Source organism: Bombina bombina, chromosome 4, assembly GCF_027579735.1.
Source record: "Bombina bombina isolate aBomBom1 chromosome 4, aBomBom1.pri, whole genome shotgun sequence".
NCBI classification, from domain to species: domain Eukaryota; kingdom Metazoa; phylum Chordata; class Amphibia; order Anura; family Bombinatoridae; genus Bombina; species Bombina bombina.
The window spans coordinates 1,100,844,306-1,100,861,094 of record NC_069502.1 but is presented as its reverse complement, the minus strand read 5'-3'; the positions used below and the strand labels follow the sequence as shown (position 1 = coordinate 1,100,861,094).

Here is a 16,789-nt window from a genome sequence, read left to right as displayed (position 1 = left end):
ACTGACAAAACTCTAAATCTAGCCATAAGAACATAGAAAATGTCATAATAAAAGTAAATTTAAAAAAATGACAGGTTCTATCTGAATAATGAGTCTAATTTGACTTCTATGTCCCTTTAGTTTTGAGTAAACCGTCCTTGTTAGGAAGCTTTTGTCATACTACTATGCAGATCTCTCCTGTCATTAACATGCTGAAAATGTTTTACCTACTTTTACTTTTTTTTTTTTTTTGTGTAACTGCTTTTTAAGATCAGGCTGTTTTGGCTAATACAGCTTTATTCGTTTGTAGATGGTTTGTTCTGGATGCAGAAACCAGAGATCTTGTTTCTATACATACAGATGGAAATGAACAGCTCTCTGTGATGCGATATTCAGTTGGTATGTAAATTGTATTTTTCTCCATTATAAAAAAGCATTGTGTTTTTTTTTTTTGTTTTTTTTAAGGGGCATTCCAACCAAAATTGCAATCAACATGAATGCATTTCAGTTTTGAATAGAAGCATTTTTCTAATATACCTGTTTAGCAAAAATACTTCTAATAAAAGCTATAACCGTTTCAAAAGTGTATTTAAGTATGCACCGTGCACCAGCATTTTAAACACAGCACTTGCCCAGAGAGTCTAAGGTGCTTGTACCACCTGGTAATGACTCCATTTTTGAATTGCTGACATGATACAAGCCCCACTTGCGCTCTGAGCAGCTAGCGTATTTAAAATGCTGATACACTGAGAATATCTAGCTATACCTCATGCACGTGTAGGGAAAAATGTTGACACTAAAACAGTGATAACTTTTACTAGAAGCATTTTTGCCAATAGATGTATATTGCATATGTTTTTCTATTCAAAGATGTCATTTATCTATGTGCATTTAAATTTTGACCGGAGTTTCCCATAAAGTACCTAATTTCACTGACATATTTAAATAAAGTATATAAATTATACTTTGTGGTCTCATATGATTGCACTTGTAAAAGTCATCAGATGGAGCATATAATCAATTGTTTTCCTTTTTATTAGATGGAACTCTGCTTGCAGTGGGTTCTCACGATAACTTTATTTACCTCTACACTGTATCAGAGAATGGGAGAAAATATAGTAGATATGGAAAGTGCACTGTAAGTAATATGTCTGCATTGTCAATTTAGTTGAGCTTTAATCTATTATGCTGTCATTTATAGCACAAAGTTCATTTAGGTATAATTGTAAACTGTGTAAGGGAAAAGACCATTAATTGCCCGGCTATAAAACTGAAGAAGTTTAGTACACACTGACTTCAGTTATAAGAAACCCATCTATATAAATTATTTGTAACAATTAAGCTGTATAATGTGTTCTAAATAATTCACTGGACAGTTAATTATATTTAGAGTTACTCTTTGAACTCCTATTTTGTGCGGAGAGCATGTCTGTAGCCGTACTACTGTTTAAAGAGAAAAATAAAAAGCAATAGCCCTATAGAGCTTTATTTAACAATAGTTGTATACTTTGAACAGCAAACAAAAGTCTGCACATGGTAGTGATGAAGTGATCATCTCTATCCTAGCAAACTTTTTAAAAGACACCGTAAAGCCCCCACTTAAAAAAAAATTAAAAAAAATTGAAAATTGCTGCTTTACATCATTTCTCTGTAGACGCTACTACCCATCAAAATCACACTTCAGTATTACCTGAGAAAGTTCCTTCTGTTAGTATCTGTTGCTAATGTTGTGGTTAGGATACTGACCTCCCTAATAATATGGTTAGGATACTGACCTCCCTAATAATATGGTTAGGATACTGACCTCCCTAATAATATGGTTAGGATACTGACCTCCCTAATATTAAAGGGACAGTAAAGTCATAATTAGACAGTCATGACTTAGAAGTAAATTAGAAAGTTGTTTAAATTTGTATGCTCTATTTATTTAGTTTGCTTCCTTCTCTTATCTTTTTGTCGAAAGGTTTATATAGGAAAGCCCAAATATATATATATATATATATATATATATGTATGTGTGTATATATATATATATATATATATTATTTTTTCTTCAACTTTTACTAATCCCTTAACAGTAATATTGTGTTACTAGCTATTTATGTTAAACTGAAACTAAATTAAATCTGTGCTAAATTCTTGTGCATCAAAACTGTCCTTCCTCCTAGATTCCTAATAAATAGTATAACATTAGAGCATAATCATGGTCTGCCTTCTTATTAATTGCACAAAATGAAAAAGACCTGATAGTCAAAATTAAAGTTGTATAATTCAGATAGTGTACAAGTTACAAATCTTCTTCTGTGGAGGGAGCCTTAGACTCCAGTAGCTTCAGCCACTCTATGGTTAAACTCTTTGATAAACCAATTTTGTTCTAAATAACTAGAAGTACAGTAGATGGTTTGAACAAAAAATGAACGCATATATCTTTGTGTAAGAGATATCCAGACAGTGGGCTCCATTTACCAAACAGTGGGTGGACACAGTTAACTCATGAACCTTGCCGCCCATCCTCGAAGCGAGCGGACAGCATCCTCTGCCTACATTTAACATTGCACAAGCTGCTTGTGTGCTAAAGCGGGGTCTGTCACCCATCCCAATCAGATCTGATCAAGATGAAACCTGCCACACTATAGATGGCTGAGTGGTACGTAGAAGTGGTCTTAAAACTGCTGCTACTTAAGCGAGCCTGAAATGCTGGGGCTCCAAAGGTGCTCATGCAGCTTGATAAATGTAGCCCAGTGTGTGCAATTAGTAGTAAGTAAAGGCAGAATTGTAAGTGTTCTCTGCTGCTGCACCCCCTGCTACATATTTTGGTGAAGTTGTATATAAAATAGCTAATAACTAATTTAATCTAAACCAAGTTTTAAACCTTTATACAGGTTCTGTGATTAGGACTATACTTAAAGGGACTTGAAACCCACAAGTTTTTCCTTCATTATTTAGATAGAGCAAAATAAAAAAATTCCATTGTATTTCTATTATCAAATGTATTATGTTCTCTTTGTATCTTATATTGAAATGCAGGTATGTATGTTTTGTAGTGTGCACATATCTATAGCACTATATTGCACAGAGGGAAATTAAACACTAAATAAATGCTAGATAAAATTATGCATCCACAGAAAAGATTTTTTTAAAGTTAAGTGACAAAATGTAAAGTTTTAGTGTCTATAAAACGATGGGAGCTGCCATGTTGTAACTTAGGTTACTTTCTCTGCTGTGGCCAATTAGTTATTAATAGGTCACTAGAGTGCGCACTGGCTGTGTGGAATGTAACCATGTTCTGCACTTCCATTTCTAACAGGAACTGAAAAGCTCACAATCTCAGAATGGAATTACAGGAAAAGGGTGACAAAATAAATAAAAGTATATTGCTGAGTGTGTGTGTGTGATATATTTCTTTCATGTAATTAGCAAGAGTCCATGAGCTAGTGACGTATGGGATATACATTCCTACCAGGAGGGGCAAAGTTTCCCAAACCTCAAAATGCCTATAAATACACCCCTCACCACACCCACAAATCAGTTTTACAAACTTTGCCTCCTATGGAGGTGGTGAAGTAAGTTTGTGCTAGATTCTACGTTGATATGCGCTCCGCAGCAAGTTGGAGCCCGGTTTTCCTCTCAGCGTGCAGTGAATGTCAGAGGGATGTGAGGAGAGTATTGCCTATTTGAATTCAATGATCTCCTTCTACGGGGTCTATTTCATAGGTTCTCTGTTATCGGTCGTAGAGATTCATCTCTTACCTCCCTTTTCAGATCGACGATATACTCTTATATATACCATTACCTCTACTGATTCTCGTTTCAGTACTGGTTTTGCTTTCTACTACATGTAGATGAGTGTCCTGGGGTAAGTAAGTCTTATTTTCTGTGACACTCTAAGCTATGGTTGGGCACTTTTATATAAAGTTCTAAATATATGTATTCAAACATTTATTTGCCTTGACTCAGGATGTTCAACGTTCCTTATTTCAGACAGTCAGTTTCATATTTGGGATAATGCATATGAATAAATCAATTTTTCTCCAACATAGGTGTGTCCGGTCCACGGCGTCATCCTTACTTGTGGGATATTCTCCTCCCCAACAGGAAATGGCAAAGAGCCCAGCAAAGCTGGCCATATAGTCCCTCCCAGGCTCCGCCTACCCCAGTCATTCTCTTTGCCGTTGCACAGGCAACATCTCCACGGAGATGGCTAAGAGTTTTTTTGGTGTTTAAATGTAGTTTTATTCTTCAATCAAGAGTTTGTTATTTTAAAATAGTGCTGGTATGTACTATTTACTCTGAAACAGAAAAGAGATGAAGATTTCTGTTTGTAAGAGGAAAATGATTTTAGCAACCGTTACTAAAATCGATGGCTGTTTCCACACAGGACTGTTGAGATGAATTAACTTCAGTTGGGGGAAACAGTGAGCAGACTTTTGCTGCTTGAGGTATGACACATTTCTAACAAGACTTGGTAATGCTGGAAGCTGTCATTTTCCCTATGGGAACCGGTAAGCCATTTTCTTAGTTTAGTATAAGAATAAAGGGCTTCATTAGGGCTTAAAAAACTGGTAGACATTTTTCTGGGCTAAAACGATTACTTTACTAAGCATATTTGGCAGATTATAACTATTAATAGTTATTATAATCTTGGGGATTGTTTTAAAAAAACGGCAGGCACTGTATTGGACACCTTTTTCACTGGGGGCCTTTTCTAGTCATAGGCAGAGCCTCATTTTCGCGCCACTAATGCGCAGTTGTTTTTGGAAAGCAAGGCATGCAGATGCATGTGTGAGGAGCTAAGAACCACTGAAAAAGCTTATAGAAGGCATCATTTGGTATCGTATTCCCTTCTGGGCTTGGTTGGGTCTCAGCAAAGCAGATACCTGGGACTGTATAGGGGTTAAATGTAAAAACGGCTCCGGTTCCGTTATTTTAAGGGTTAAAGCTTTCAAATTTGGTGTGCAATACTTTTAAGGCTTTAAGATACTGTGGTGAAATTTTGGTGAATTTTGAACAATTCCTTCATACTTTTTCACATATTCAGTAATAAAGTGTGTCCAGTTTAAAATTTAAAGTGACAGTAACGGTTTTATTGTAAAACGTTTTTTGTGCTTTGTTGACAAGTTTAAGCCTGTTTAACATGTCTGAACCATCAGATAACGATGTTCTATATGTATGAAAGCCAAGGTTTCTCCCCATTTAAATATATGTGATAATTGTGTCATAGTGTCCAAACAAAGTAGGGACAATAATGCCATAGATAATGATATTGCCCATGATGATTCCTCAAATGAGGGGAGTAAGCATGGTACTGCATCATCCCCTTCTGTGTCTACACCAGTTTTGCCCACACAAGAGGCCCCTAGTACATCTAGTGCGCCAATACTTATTACCATGCAACAATTAACGGCTGTAATGGATAATTCTATTGCAAACATTTTATCCAAAATGCCTACTTATCAGAGAAAGCGCGATTGCTCTGTTTTAAACACTGAAGAGCAAGAGGACGCTGATGATAACTGTTCTGACATGCCCTCACACCAATCTGAAGGGGCCAGGAGGGAGGTTTTGTCTGAGGGAGAAATTTCAGATTCAGGGAAAATTTCTCAACAAGCTGAACCTGATGTTGTAACATTTAAATTTAAATTAGAACATCTCCACGCACTACTTAAGGAGGTATTATCTACTCTGGATGATTGTGACAATTTGGTCATTCCAAAGAAATTATGTAAGATGGACATCCTAGAGGTTCCGGTGTCCCCTGATGCTTTTCCTATACCCAAGCGGGTGGCGGACATAGTAAATAAGGAGTGGGAAAGGCCCGGCATACCTTTTGTTCCTCCCCCTATATTTAAGAAATTATTTCCTATAGTCGACCCCAGAAAGGACTTATGGCAGACAGTCCCCAAGGTCGAGGGGGCGGTTTCTACTCTAAACAAACGCACTACTATTCCTATAGAAGATAGTTGTGTTTTCAAGATCCTATGGATAAAAAGTTAGAGGGTTTGCTTAAAAAGATGTTTGTTCAGCAAGGTTACCTTCTACAACCAATTTCATGCATTGTTCCTGTCACTACAGCTGCGTGTTTCTGGTTCGAAGAACTAGAAAAGTCGCTCAATAAAGAATCTTCGTATGAGGAGGTTATGGACAGAGTTCAAGCACTTAATTTGGCTAACTCTTTTATTTTAGATGCCGCTTTGCAATTAGCTAGATTAGCGGCGAATAATTCAGGGTTTGCTATCGTGGCGCGCAGAGCGCTTTGGCTAAAGTCTTGGTCAGCGGATGTGTCCTCCAAGACCAAATTGCTTAACATCTCTTTCAAGGGTAAAACACTGTTTGGCCCTGACTTGAAAGAGATTATTTCAGACATCACTGGGGGAAAGGGCCACGCCCTTCCTCAGGATAGGTCTTTTAAGGCTAAAAATAAGCCAAATTTTCGTCCCTTTCGCAGAAACGGACCAGCCTCAAATTCTACATCCTCTAAGTAAGAGGGTAATACTTCTTAAACCAAGCCAGCCTGGAGACCGATGCAAGGCTGGAACAAGGGTAAGCAGGCCAAGAAACCTGCCACTGCTACCAAAACAGCATGAAGTGTTGGCCCCCGATCCGGGACCGGATCTGGTGGGGGGCAGACTTTCTCTCTTTGCTCAGGCTTGGGCAAGAGATATTCAGGATCCTTGGGCGCTAGAAATAGTTTCTCAAGGTTATCTCCTGGAATTCAGGGAACTACCCCCAAGGGGAAGGTTCCACAGGTCTCAATTATCTTCGAACCAAATAAAAGGACAGGCATTCTTACATTGTGTAGAAGACCTGTCAAGAATGGGAGTGATTCATCCTGTTCCATTAGGAGAACAAGGGATGGGGTTTTACTCCAACCTGTTCATAGTTCCCAAAAAAGAGGGAACATTCAGACCAATTTTAGATCTCAAGATTCTAAACAAGTTTCTAAGGGTTTCATCGTTCAAAATGGAAACCATTCGAACGATCCTTCCTACCATCCAGGAAGGTCAATTCATGACCACGGTGGATTTAAAGGATGCGTACCTACATATTCCTATCCACAAGGAACATCTTCGGTTCCTAAGGTTCGCCTTTCTGGACAAGCATTACCAGTTTGTGGCACTTCCATTCGGATTAGCCACTGCTCCAAGGATTTTCACAAAGGTGCTAGGGTCCCTTCTAGCGGTGCTAAGACCAAGGGGCATTGCAGTAGTACCTTACTTGGACGACATCCTGATTCAAGTGTCGTCTCTGTCAAAAGCAAGGGCTCATACGGACATTGTCCTAGCCTTTCTCAGATCTCACAGGGGGAAAGTGAACATAGAAAAGAGTTCTCTGTCCCCGTCAACAAGAGTTCCCTTCTTGGGAACAATAATAGTTTCCTTAGAAATGAAGATTTTTCTGACAGAGGCCAGAAAATCAAACTTCTAAGCTCTTGTCAGGTACTTCATTCTGTTCTTCTTCCTTCCATAGTGCAGTGCATGGAAGTAATAGGTTTGATGGTTGCGGCAATGGACATAGTTCCTTTTGCACGAATTCATCTAAGACCATTACAACTGTGCATGCTCAGACAGTGGAATGGGGATTATACAGACTTGTCTCCGACGATCCAAGTAGATCATAGGACCAGAGATTCACTCCGTTGGTGGCTGACCCTGGACAACCTGTCACAGGGAATGAGCTTCCGCAGACCAGAGTGGGTCATTGTCACGACCGACGCCAGTCTGGTGGGCTGGGGCGCGGTCTGGGAACCCCTGAAAGCTCAGGGTCTATGGTCTCGGGAAGACTCTCTTCTCCCGATAAACATTCTGGAACTGAGAGCGATATTCAATGCTCTCAAGGCTTGGCCTCGACTAGCACAGGCCAAATTCATAAGGTGTCAATCAGACAACATGACGACTGTTTCATATATCAACCATCAGGGGGGAACAAGGAGTTCCCTGGTGATGGAGGAGCATCCGGGGGAGTGGGAACTCCATCCGGAAATCTTTGCCCAAATAACTCAATTATGGGGCATTCCAGACATGGATCTGATGGCCTCTCGTCAGAACTTCAAGGTCCCTTGTTACGGGTCCAAATCCAGGGATCCCAAGGCGACTCTAGTGGATACAATAGTAGCACCTTGGATCTTCAACCTAGCTTATGTATTCCCACCGTTTCCTCTCATTCCCAGGCTGGTAGCCAGGATCAATCAGGAGAGGGCTTCGGTGATCTTGATAGTTCCTGCGTGGCCACGCAGGACTTGGTATGCAGACCTGGTGAATATGTCATCGGCTCCACCATGGAAGCTACCTTTGAGACCGGACCTTCTTGTTCAGGGTCCATTCGTACATCCGAATCTGGTTTCCCTCCAACTGACTGCTTGGAGATTGCACGCTTGATTCTTTCAAAGCGTGGGTTTTCAGATTCTGTAATAGATACTCTTATTCAGGCTAGAAAGCCTGTAACTAGAAAAATTTACCATAAAATATGGAAAATATATATCTGTTGGTGTGAATCTAAAGGATTCCCATGGAACAAGATAAAAATTCCTAAGATTCTTTCCTTTCTACAAGAAGGTTTGGAGAAAGGATTTTCTGCAAGTTCTCTGAAGGGACAGATCTCTGCTTTATCTGTTTTACTTCACAAAAGGCTGGCAGCTGTGCCAGATGTTTAAGCGTTTGTTCAGGCTCTGGTTAGAATCAAGCCTGTTTACAGACCTTTGACTCCTCTCTGGAGTCTTAATCTAGTTCTTTCAGTTCTTCAAGGGGTTCCGTTTGAACCCTTACATTCCGTAGATATTAAGTTATTATCGTGGAAAGTTTTGTTTTTGGTTGCAATTTCTTCTGCTAGAAGAGTTTCTGAGTTATCTGCTCTGCAGTGTTCTCCGCCCTATCTGGTCCATGCAGATAAGGTGGTTTTGCGTACTGAGCCTGGTTTTCTTCCGAAGGTTGTTTCCAACAAAAATATTAACCAGGAGATAGTTGTACCTTCTTTATGACCGAATCCAGTTTCAAAGAAGGAACGTTTGTTACACAATTTGGACGTAGTCCGTGCTCTAAAATTCTATTTAGAGGCTACAAAAGATTTCAGACAAACATCTTCCTTGTTTGTTGTTTATTCTGGTAAAAGGAGAGGTAAAAAAGCAACTTCTACCTCTCTTTCCTTTTGGCTTAAAAGCATTATCAGATTGGCTTTTGAGACTGCCGGACGGCAGCCTCCTGAAAGTATCACAGCTCACTCCACTAGGGCTGTGGCTTCCACATGGGCCTTCAAGAACGAGGCTCCTGTTGACCAGATATGTAAGGCAGCGACTAGGTCTTCACTGCACTCTTTGGCCAAATTTTACAAATTTTATACTTTTGCTTCTTCGGAGGCTATTTTTGGGAGAAAGGTTTTGCAAGCCGTGGTGCCTTCCGTTTAGGTGACCTGATTTGCTCCCTCCCTTCATCCGTGTCCTAAAGCTTTGGTATTGGTTCCCACAAGTAAGGATGACGCCGTGGACCGGACACACCTATGTTAGAGAAAACAGAATTTATGCTTACCTGATAAATTACTTTCTCCAACGGTGTGTCCGGTCCACGGCCCGCCCTGGTTTTTTAATCAGGTCTGAGGAATTATTTTCTCTAACTACAGTCACCACGTTACCATATGGTTTCTCCTATATATATTTCCTCCTGTCCGTCGGTCAAATGACTGGGGTAGGCGGAGCCTGGGAGGGACTATATGGCCAGCTTTGCTGGGCTCTTTGCCATTTCCTGTTGGGGAGGAGAATATCCCACAAGTAAGGATGACGCCGTGGACCGGACACACCGTTGGAGAAAGTAATTTATCAGGTAAGCATAAATTCTGTTTTTTCTTACCTTAAATTTGACTTTTTCCCTGTGGGCTGTTAGGCTCGCGGGGGCTGAAAATGCTTCATTTTATTGCGTCATTCTTGGCGCTGACTTTTTTGACGCAAATTTTTTTTTTCTGTTTCCGGCGTCATACGTGTCGCCGGAAGTTGCGTCATTTTTTGACGTTTTTCTGCGCCAAAAGTGTCGGCGTTCCGGATGTGGTGTCGTTTTTGGCGCCAAAAGCATTTAGGCGCCAAATAATGTGGGCATCTTTTTTGGCGCTAAAAATATGGGCGTCACTATTGTCTCCACATTATTTAAGTCTCATTATTTATTGCTTCTGGTTGCTAAAAGCTTGTTCACTGGCATTTTTTCCCATTCCTGAAACTGTCATTTAAGGAATTTGATCAATTTTGCTTTATATGTTGTTTTTTCTATTACATATTGCAAGATGTCCCAGGTTGACACTGAGTCAGAAGATACTTCTGGAAAAACGCTGCCTGGTGCTGGATCAACCAAAGTTAAGTGTATCTGCTGTAAACTTGTGTTATCTGTTCCTCCAGCTGTTTGTAATGAATGTCATGACAAACTTGTTAATGCAGATATTTCCTTTAGTAATGTTACATTACCTGTTGCTGTTCCGTCAACATCTAATACTCAGAGTGTTCCTGTTAACATAAGAGATTTTGTTTCTAAATCCATTAAGAAGGCCATGTCTGTTATTCCTCCTTCTAGTAAACTTAAAAGGTCTTTTAAAACTTCTAATTTTTCAGATGAATTTTTAAATGAACATCATCATTCTGATTCTGATAATGGTTCCTCTGGTTCAGAGGATTCTGTCTCAGAGGTTGATGCTGATAAATCTTCATATTTATTTAAAATGGAATTTATTCGTTCTTTACTTAAAGAAGTCTTAATTGCATTAGAAATAGAGGATTCTGGTCCTCTTGATACTAAATCCAAACGCTTAAATAAGGTTTTTAAATCTCCTGTAGTTATTCCAGAAGTTTTTCCTGTCCCTGATGCTATTTCTGAAGTAATCTCCAGGGAATGGAATAATTTGGGTAATTCATTTACTCCTTCTAAACGTTTTAAGCAATTATATCCTGTGCCATCTGACAGATTAGAGTTTTGGGACAAAATCCCTAAAGTTGATGGGGTTATCTCTACTCTTGCTAAACGTACTACTATTCCTACGGCAGATAGTACTTCCTTTAAGGATCCTTTAGATAGGAAGATTGAATCCTTTCTAAGAAAAGCTTACTTATGTTCAGGTAATCTTCTTAGACCAGCTATATCTTTAGCGGATGTTGCTGCAGCTTCAACTTTTTGGTTAGAAGCTTTAGCGCAACAAGTAACAGATCTTAATTCTCATAGCATTGTTAATCTTCTTCAACATGCTAATAACTTTATTTGTGATGCCATCTTTGATATCATTAGAGTCGATGTCAGGTATATGTCTCTAGCTATTTTAGCTAGAAGAGCTTTATGGCTTAAAACTTGGAATGCTGATATGTCTTCTAAGTCAACTTTGCTTTCCCTTTCTTTCCAGGGTAATAAATTATTTGGTTCTCAGTTGGATTCTATTATCTCAACTGTTACTGGAGGGAAAGGAACTTTTTTACCACAGGATAAAAAATCTAAAGGTAAATTTAGATCTAATAATCGTTTTCGTTCCTTTCGTCACAATAAGGAACAAAAACCTGATCCTTCACCCACAGGAGCGGTATCAGTTTGGAAACCATCTCCAGTCTGGAATAAATCCAAGCCTTTTAGAAAACCAAAGCCAGCTCCCAAGTCCACATGAAGGTACGGCCCTCATTCCAGCCCAGCTGGTAGGGGGCAGATTACGTTTTTTCAAAGAAATTTGGATCAATTCAATTCACAATCTTTGGATTCAGAACATTGTTTCAGAAGGGTACAGAATTGGCTTCAAGATAAGGCCTCCTGCAAAGAGATTTTTCTTTCCTGTGTCCCAGTAAATCCAGCGAAAGCTCAAGCATTTCTGAAATGTGTTTCAGATCTAGAGTTGTCTGGAGTAATTATGCCAGTTCCAGTTCTGGAACAGGGGCTGGGGTTTTATTCAAATCTCTTCATTGTACCAAAGAAGGAGAATTCCTTCAGACCAGTTCTGGATCTAAAAATATTGAATCGTTATGTAAGGATACCAACATTCAAAATGGTAACTATAAGGACTATCCTGCCTTTTGTTCAGCAAGGGCATTTTATGTCCACAATAGATTTACAGGATGCATATCTGCATATTCCGATTCATCCAGATCACTATCAGTTTCTGAGATTCTCTTTCCTAGACAAGCATTACCAGTTTGTGGCTCTGCCGTTTGGCCTAGCAACAGCTCCAAGAATTTTTACAAAGGTTCTCGGTGCCCTTCTGTCTGTAATCAGAGAACAGGGTATTGTGGTATTTCCTTATTTGGACGATATCTTGGTACTTGCTCAGTCTTCACATTTAGCAGAATCTCATACGAATCAACTTGTGTTGTTTATTCAAGATCATGGTTGGAGGATCAATTTACCGAAAAGTTAATTGATTCCTCAGACAAGGGTAATCTTTTTAGGTTTCCAGATAGATTCGGTGTCCATGACTCTGTCTCTGACAGACAAGAGACGTCTAAAATTGATCTCAGCTTGTCGAAACCTTCAGTCACAATCATTCCCTTCGGTAGCCTTATGCATGGAATTTCTAGGTCTTATGACTGCTGCATCGGACGCGATCCCCTTTGCTCGTTTTCACATGCAACCTCTTCAGCTCTGTATGCTGAACCAGTGGTGCAGGGATTACACAAAGATATCTCAATTAATATCTTTAAAACCGATTGTACGACACTCTCTGACGTGGTGGACAGATCACCATCGTTTAGTTCAGGGGGCTTCTATTGTTCTTCCGACCTGGACTGTAATTTCAACAGATGCAAGTCTGACAGGTTGGGGAGCTGTTTGGGGGTCTCTGACAGCACAAGGGGTTTGGGAATCTCAAGAGGTGAGATTACCAATCAATATTTTGGAACTCCATGCAATTTTCAGAGCTCTTCAGTCATGGCCTCTTCTAAAGAGAGAATGGTTCATTTGTTTTCAGACAGACAATGTCACAACTGTGGCATACATCAATCATCAAGGAGGGACTCACAGTCCTCTGGCTATGAAGGAAGTATCTCGAATACTGGTATGGGCGGGCTATGAAGGAAGTATCTCGAATACTGGTATGGGCGGAATCCAGCTCCTGTCTAATTTCTGCAGTTCATATCCCAGGTATAGACAATTGGGAAGCGGATTATCTCAGTCGCCAGACGTTACATCCGGGCGAATGGTCTCTTCACCCAGAGGTATTTCTTCAGATTGTTCAAATGTGGGGACTTCCAGAAATAGATCTGATGGCTTCTCATCTAAACAAGAAACTTCCCAGGTATCTGTCCAGATCCAATGATCCTCAGGCGGAAGCAGTGGATGCATTGTCACTTCCTTGGAAGTATCATCCTGCCTATCTCTTTCCGCCTCTAGTTCTTCTTCCAAGAGTAATCTCCAAGATTCTGAAGGAATGCTCGTTTGTTCTGCTGGTGGCTCCAGCATGGCCTCACAGGTTTTGGTAGGCGGATCTTGTCCGGATGGCCTCTTGCCAACTGTGGACTCTTCCGTTAAGACCAGACCTTCTGTCGCAAGGTCCTTTTTTTCATCAGGATCTCAAATCCTTAAATTTAAAGGTATGGAGATTGAACGCTTGATTCTTAGTCAAAGAGGTTTCTCTGACTCTGTGATTAATACTATGTTACAGGCTCGTAAATCTGTATCTAGGAAGATATATTATCGAGTCTGGAAGACTTACATTTCTTGGTGTCTTTCTCATCATTTTTCCTGGCATTCTTTTAGAATTCCGAGAATTTTACAGTTTCTTCAGGATGGTTTGGATAAAGGTTTGTCTGCAAGTTCCTTGAAAGGACAAATCTCTGCTCTTTCTGTTCTTTTTCACAGAAAGATTGCTAATCTTCCTGATATTCATTGTTTTGTACAAGCTTTGGTTCATATAAAACCTGTCATTAAGTCAATTTCTCCTCCTTGGAGTTTGAATTTGGTTCTGGGGGCTCTTCAAGCTCCTCCGTTTGAACCTATGCATTCATTGGACATTAAATTACTTTCTTGGAAAGTTTTGTTTCTTTTGGCCATCTCTTCTGCTAGAAGAGTTTCTGAATTATCTGCTCTTTCTTGTGAGTCTCCTTTTCTGATTTTTCATCAGGATAAGGCGGTGTTGAGAACTTATTTTAAATTTTTACCTAAGGTTGTGAATTCTAACAACATTAGTAGAGAAATTGTGGTTCCTTCATTATGTCCTAATCCTAAGAATTCTAAGGAGAAATCATTGCATTCTTTGGATGTAGTTAGAGCTTTGAAATATTATGTTGAAGCTACTAAGAATTTCCGAAAGACTTCTAGTCTATTTGTTATCTTTTCCGGTTCTAGAAAAGGTCAGAAGGCCTCTGCCATTTCTTTGTCATCTTGGTTAAAATCTTTAATTCATCATGCCTATGTCGAGTCGGGTAAAACTCCGCCTCAAAGGATTACAGCTCATTCTACTAGGTCAGTTTCTACTTCCTGGGCGTTTAGGAGTGAAGCTTCGGTTGATCAGATTTGCAAAGCAGCAACTTGGTCTTCTTTGCATACTTTTACTAAATTCTACCATTTTGATGTGTTTTCTTCTTCTGAAGCAGTTTTTTGTAGAAAAGTACTTCAGGCAGCTGTTTCAGTTTGATTCTTCTGCTTATATTTTCAGTTTTTTTCATTATAAAATCTCTAGTGACTCTTGCGTGGAAGATCCACATCTTGGGTAGTCATTATCCCATACGTCACTAGCTCATGGACTCTTGCTAATTACATGAAAGAAAACATAATTTATGTAAGAACTTACCTGATAAATTCATTTCTTTCATATTAGCAAGAGTCCATGAGGCCCACCCTTTTTGTGGTGGTTATGATTTTTTTGTATAAAGCACAATTATTCCAATTCCTTATTTTTTTATGCTTTCGCACTTTTTTCTTATCACCCCACTTCTTGGCTATGTGTTAAACTGATTTGTGGGTGTGGTGAGGGGTGTATTTATAGGCATTTTGAGGTTTGGGAAACTTTGCCCCAACTGGTAGGAATGTATATCCCATACGTCACTAGCTCATGGACTCTTGCTAATATGAAAGAAATGAATTTATCAGGTAAGTTCTTACATAAATTATGTTATATATGTGTGTGTGTGTGTGTGTGTGTGTGTGTGTGTATATATATGTATAAACAAACAGATAAATAAATCTTCTGTTACATTAAGACCAGCGAGTGCTGTCTTCTATCAGTTATATCATCACCTACTAGAACCCTGTTATTTGTGATACCGTTCGTGAGAGTGCACTTGTCTTTGTATTTTATATCTGAAGTTAGGTTCAATGCTAATGCAATCAATCTTGCGCAATTTCATAGGCTCCAATGTGAGCTTTGTTCTCCTGTCGTGAGACACGGCTGGGAACCTAGCGCAGCGAAGGGGTTACGTCGCGCAGAGATGGGCAGCCAAAAAGAAAAAATATATATATATATATATATTTATTTATTTCATTTAATTCATCTTAAGTGTCAGTCAACGTTTCGGCTATATATCTTTCCTTTTTCAAGACAATCTGTATCCGTGTAAACACAATTCGGCGTCTCAAAATGCCATTCCATGACGGGATAGTCAACACCAGAATTTTTGTTGTTTTAAAAGATAGATAATCCCTTAATTACCAATTCCCCAGTTTTGCATAACCAACACCGTTATAATTATACACGTTTTACCTCTGTAATTGCCTTGCATCTAAGCCTCGGCAGACTGCCCCCTTATTTCATTTCTTCTGACAGACTTGCACTTTAGCCAATCAAAGCTGTCTCCATGGTAAATTAACGTGCATGAGCTCAATGTTACCTATATGAAACACGTGAACTAATGCCCTCTAGTGGTGAAAAACTATCAAAATGCATTTAGATTAGAGGCAGTCTTCAAGGTCTAAGAAATTAGCATATGAACCTCCTAGGTTTAGCTTTCAACTAAGAATACCAAGAGAACAAAGCAAAATTGGTGATAAAAGTAAATTGGAAAGTTGTTTAAAATTACATGCCCTATTTGAAACATGAAAGTTTTTTTTGGACTTGACTGTCCCTTTAAGATAAATGAAATAAAGATTTTTTTCTACTACTGTCAAGCCCTGTGAGTGCCCTTACTTCTGGAGATATTTAGCATATTGATTGAGGAGCCACCTAGGCAACGGATGAGCTAAGGCTTTGGGAGTGCATGCTAAATTGGTGTGTATGTATGTGTGTATATATATATATATATATATATATATCCTCTACCACTCTGATCCCTATAAATGTTTCCTTGTATTCCGCCTATGTTAATAGCGCTGCAGAATCTGTTGGCGCTCTGCAAATAAAAGATTATAATATATATATATATATATATATATATATATATATATATATATATATACATACAGTATATAGATATCAAAATAACAAAAGTATTGCATTGAGCAATGATACTTTTTTATTGGACTAACTATACATTTATAAGTTGACAAGCTTTCGGAAGAGTTCCTTCCTTTATCAAGTCTGGAGCAATTGAGTATTGCTCCACACTTGATAAAGAAAGGAACTGTTCCAAAAGTTAGTCAACTTATAAATGTATAGTTAGTCCAATAAAAAAAGTATCATTGCTCAATGCAATACTTTTGTTATTTTGATATCTATATACTGTGTGTGTATGTATATATATATATATATATATATATTTCTTTTGCATGATGTACCGAGTCCACGGATTCATCCTTACTTGTGGGATATTATCCTTCCCAACAGGAAGTGGCAAAGAGAGCACCACAGCAGAGCAGTCTATATAGCTCCCCCCTTAATTCCATCCCCCAGTCATTCTCTTTCCCGGCTCTAAGCAGGAAGGGTAAAGTGAAAGAGGTGT

At 39.1% G+C, this 16,789-nt stretch overlaps 1 protein-coding gene across 2 annotated transcripts in view; it reads left to right on the top strand.

Annotated features, from left to right (window-relative positions):
• The window catches only part of EML4 (EMAP like 4), a 401,715-nt gene that overhangs the window by 297,870 nt on the left and 87,056 nt on the right, over nucleotides 1–16,789 (top strand). For both annotated transcript variants that reach the window (XM_053712326.1, XM_053712325.1), the window contains exons 17-18: nucleotides 290–378; nucleotides 1,020–1,117. In XM_053712326.1, the coding sequence (XP_053568301.1) occupies nucleotides 290–378; nucleotides 1,020–1,117 (187 nt within the window). The remainder of the gene's footprint in view (nucleotides 1–289; nucleotides 379–1,019; nucleotides 1,118–16,789) is intronic.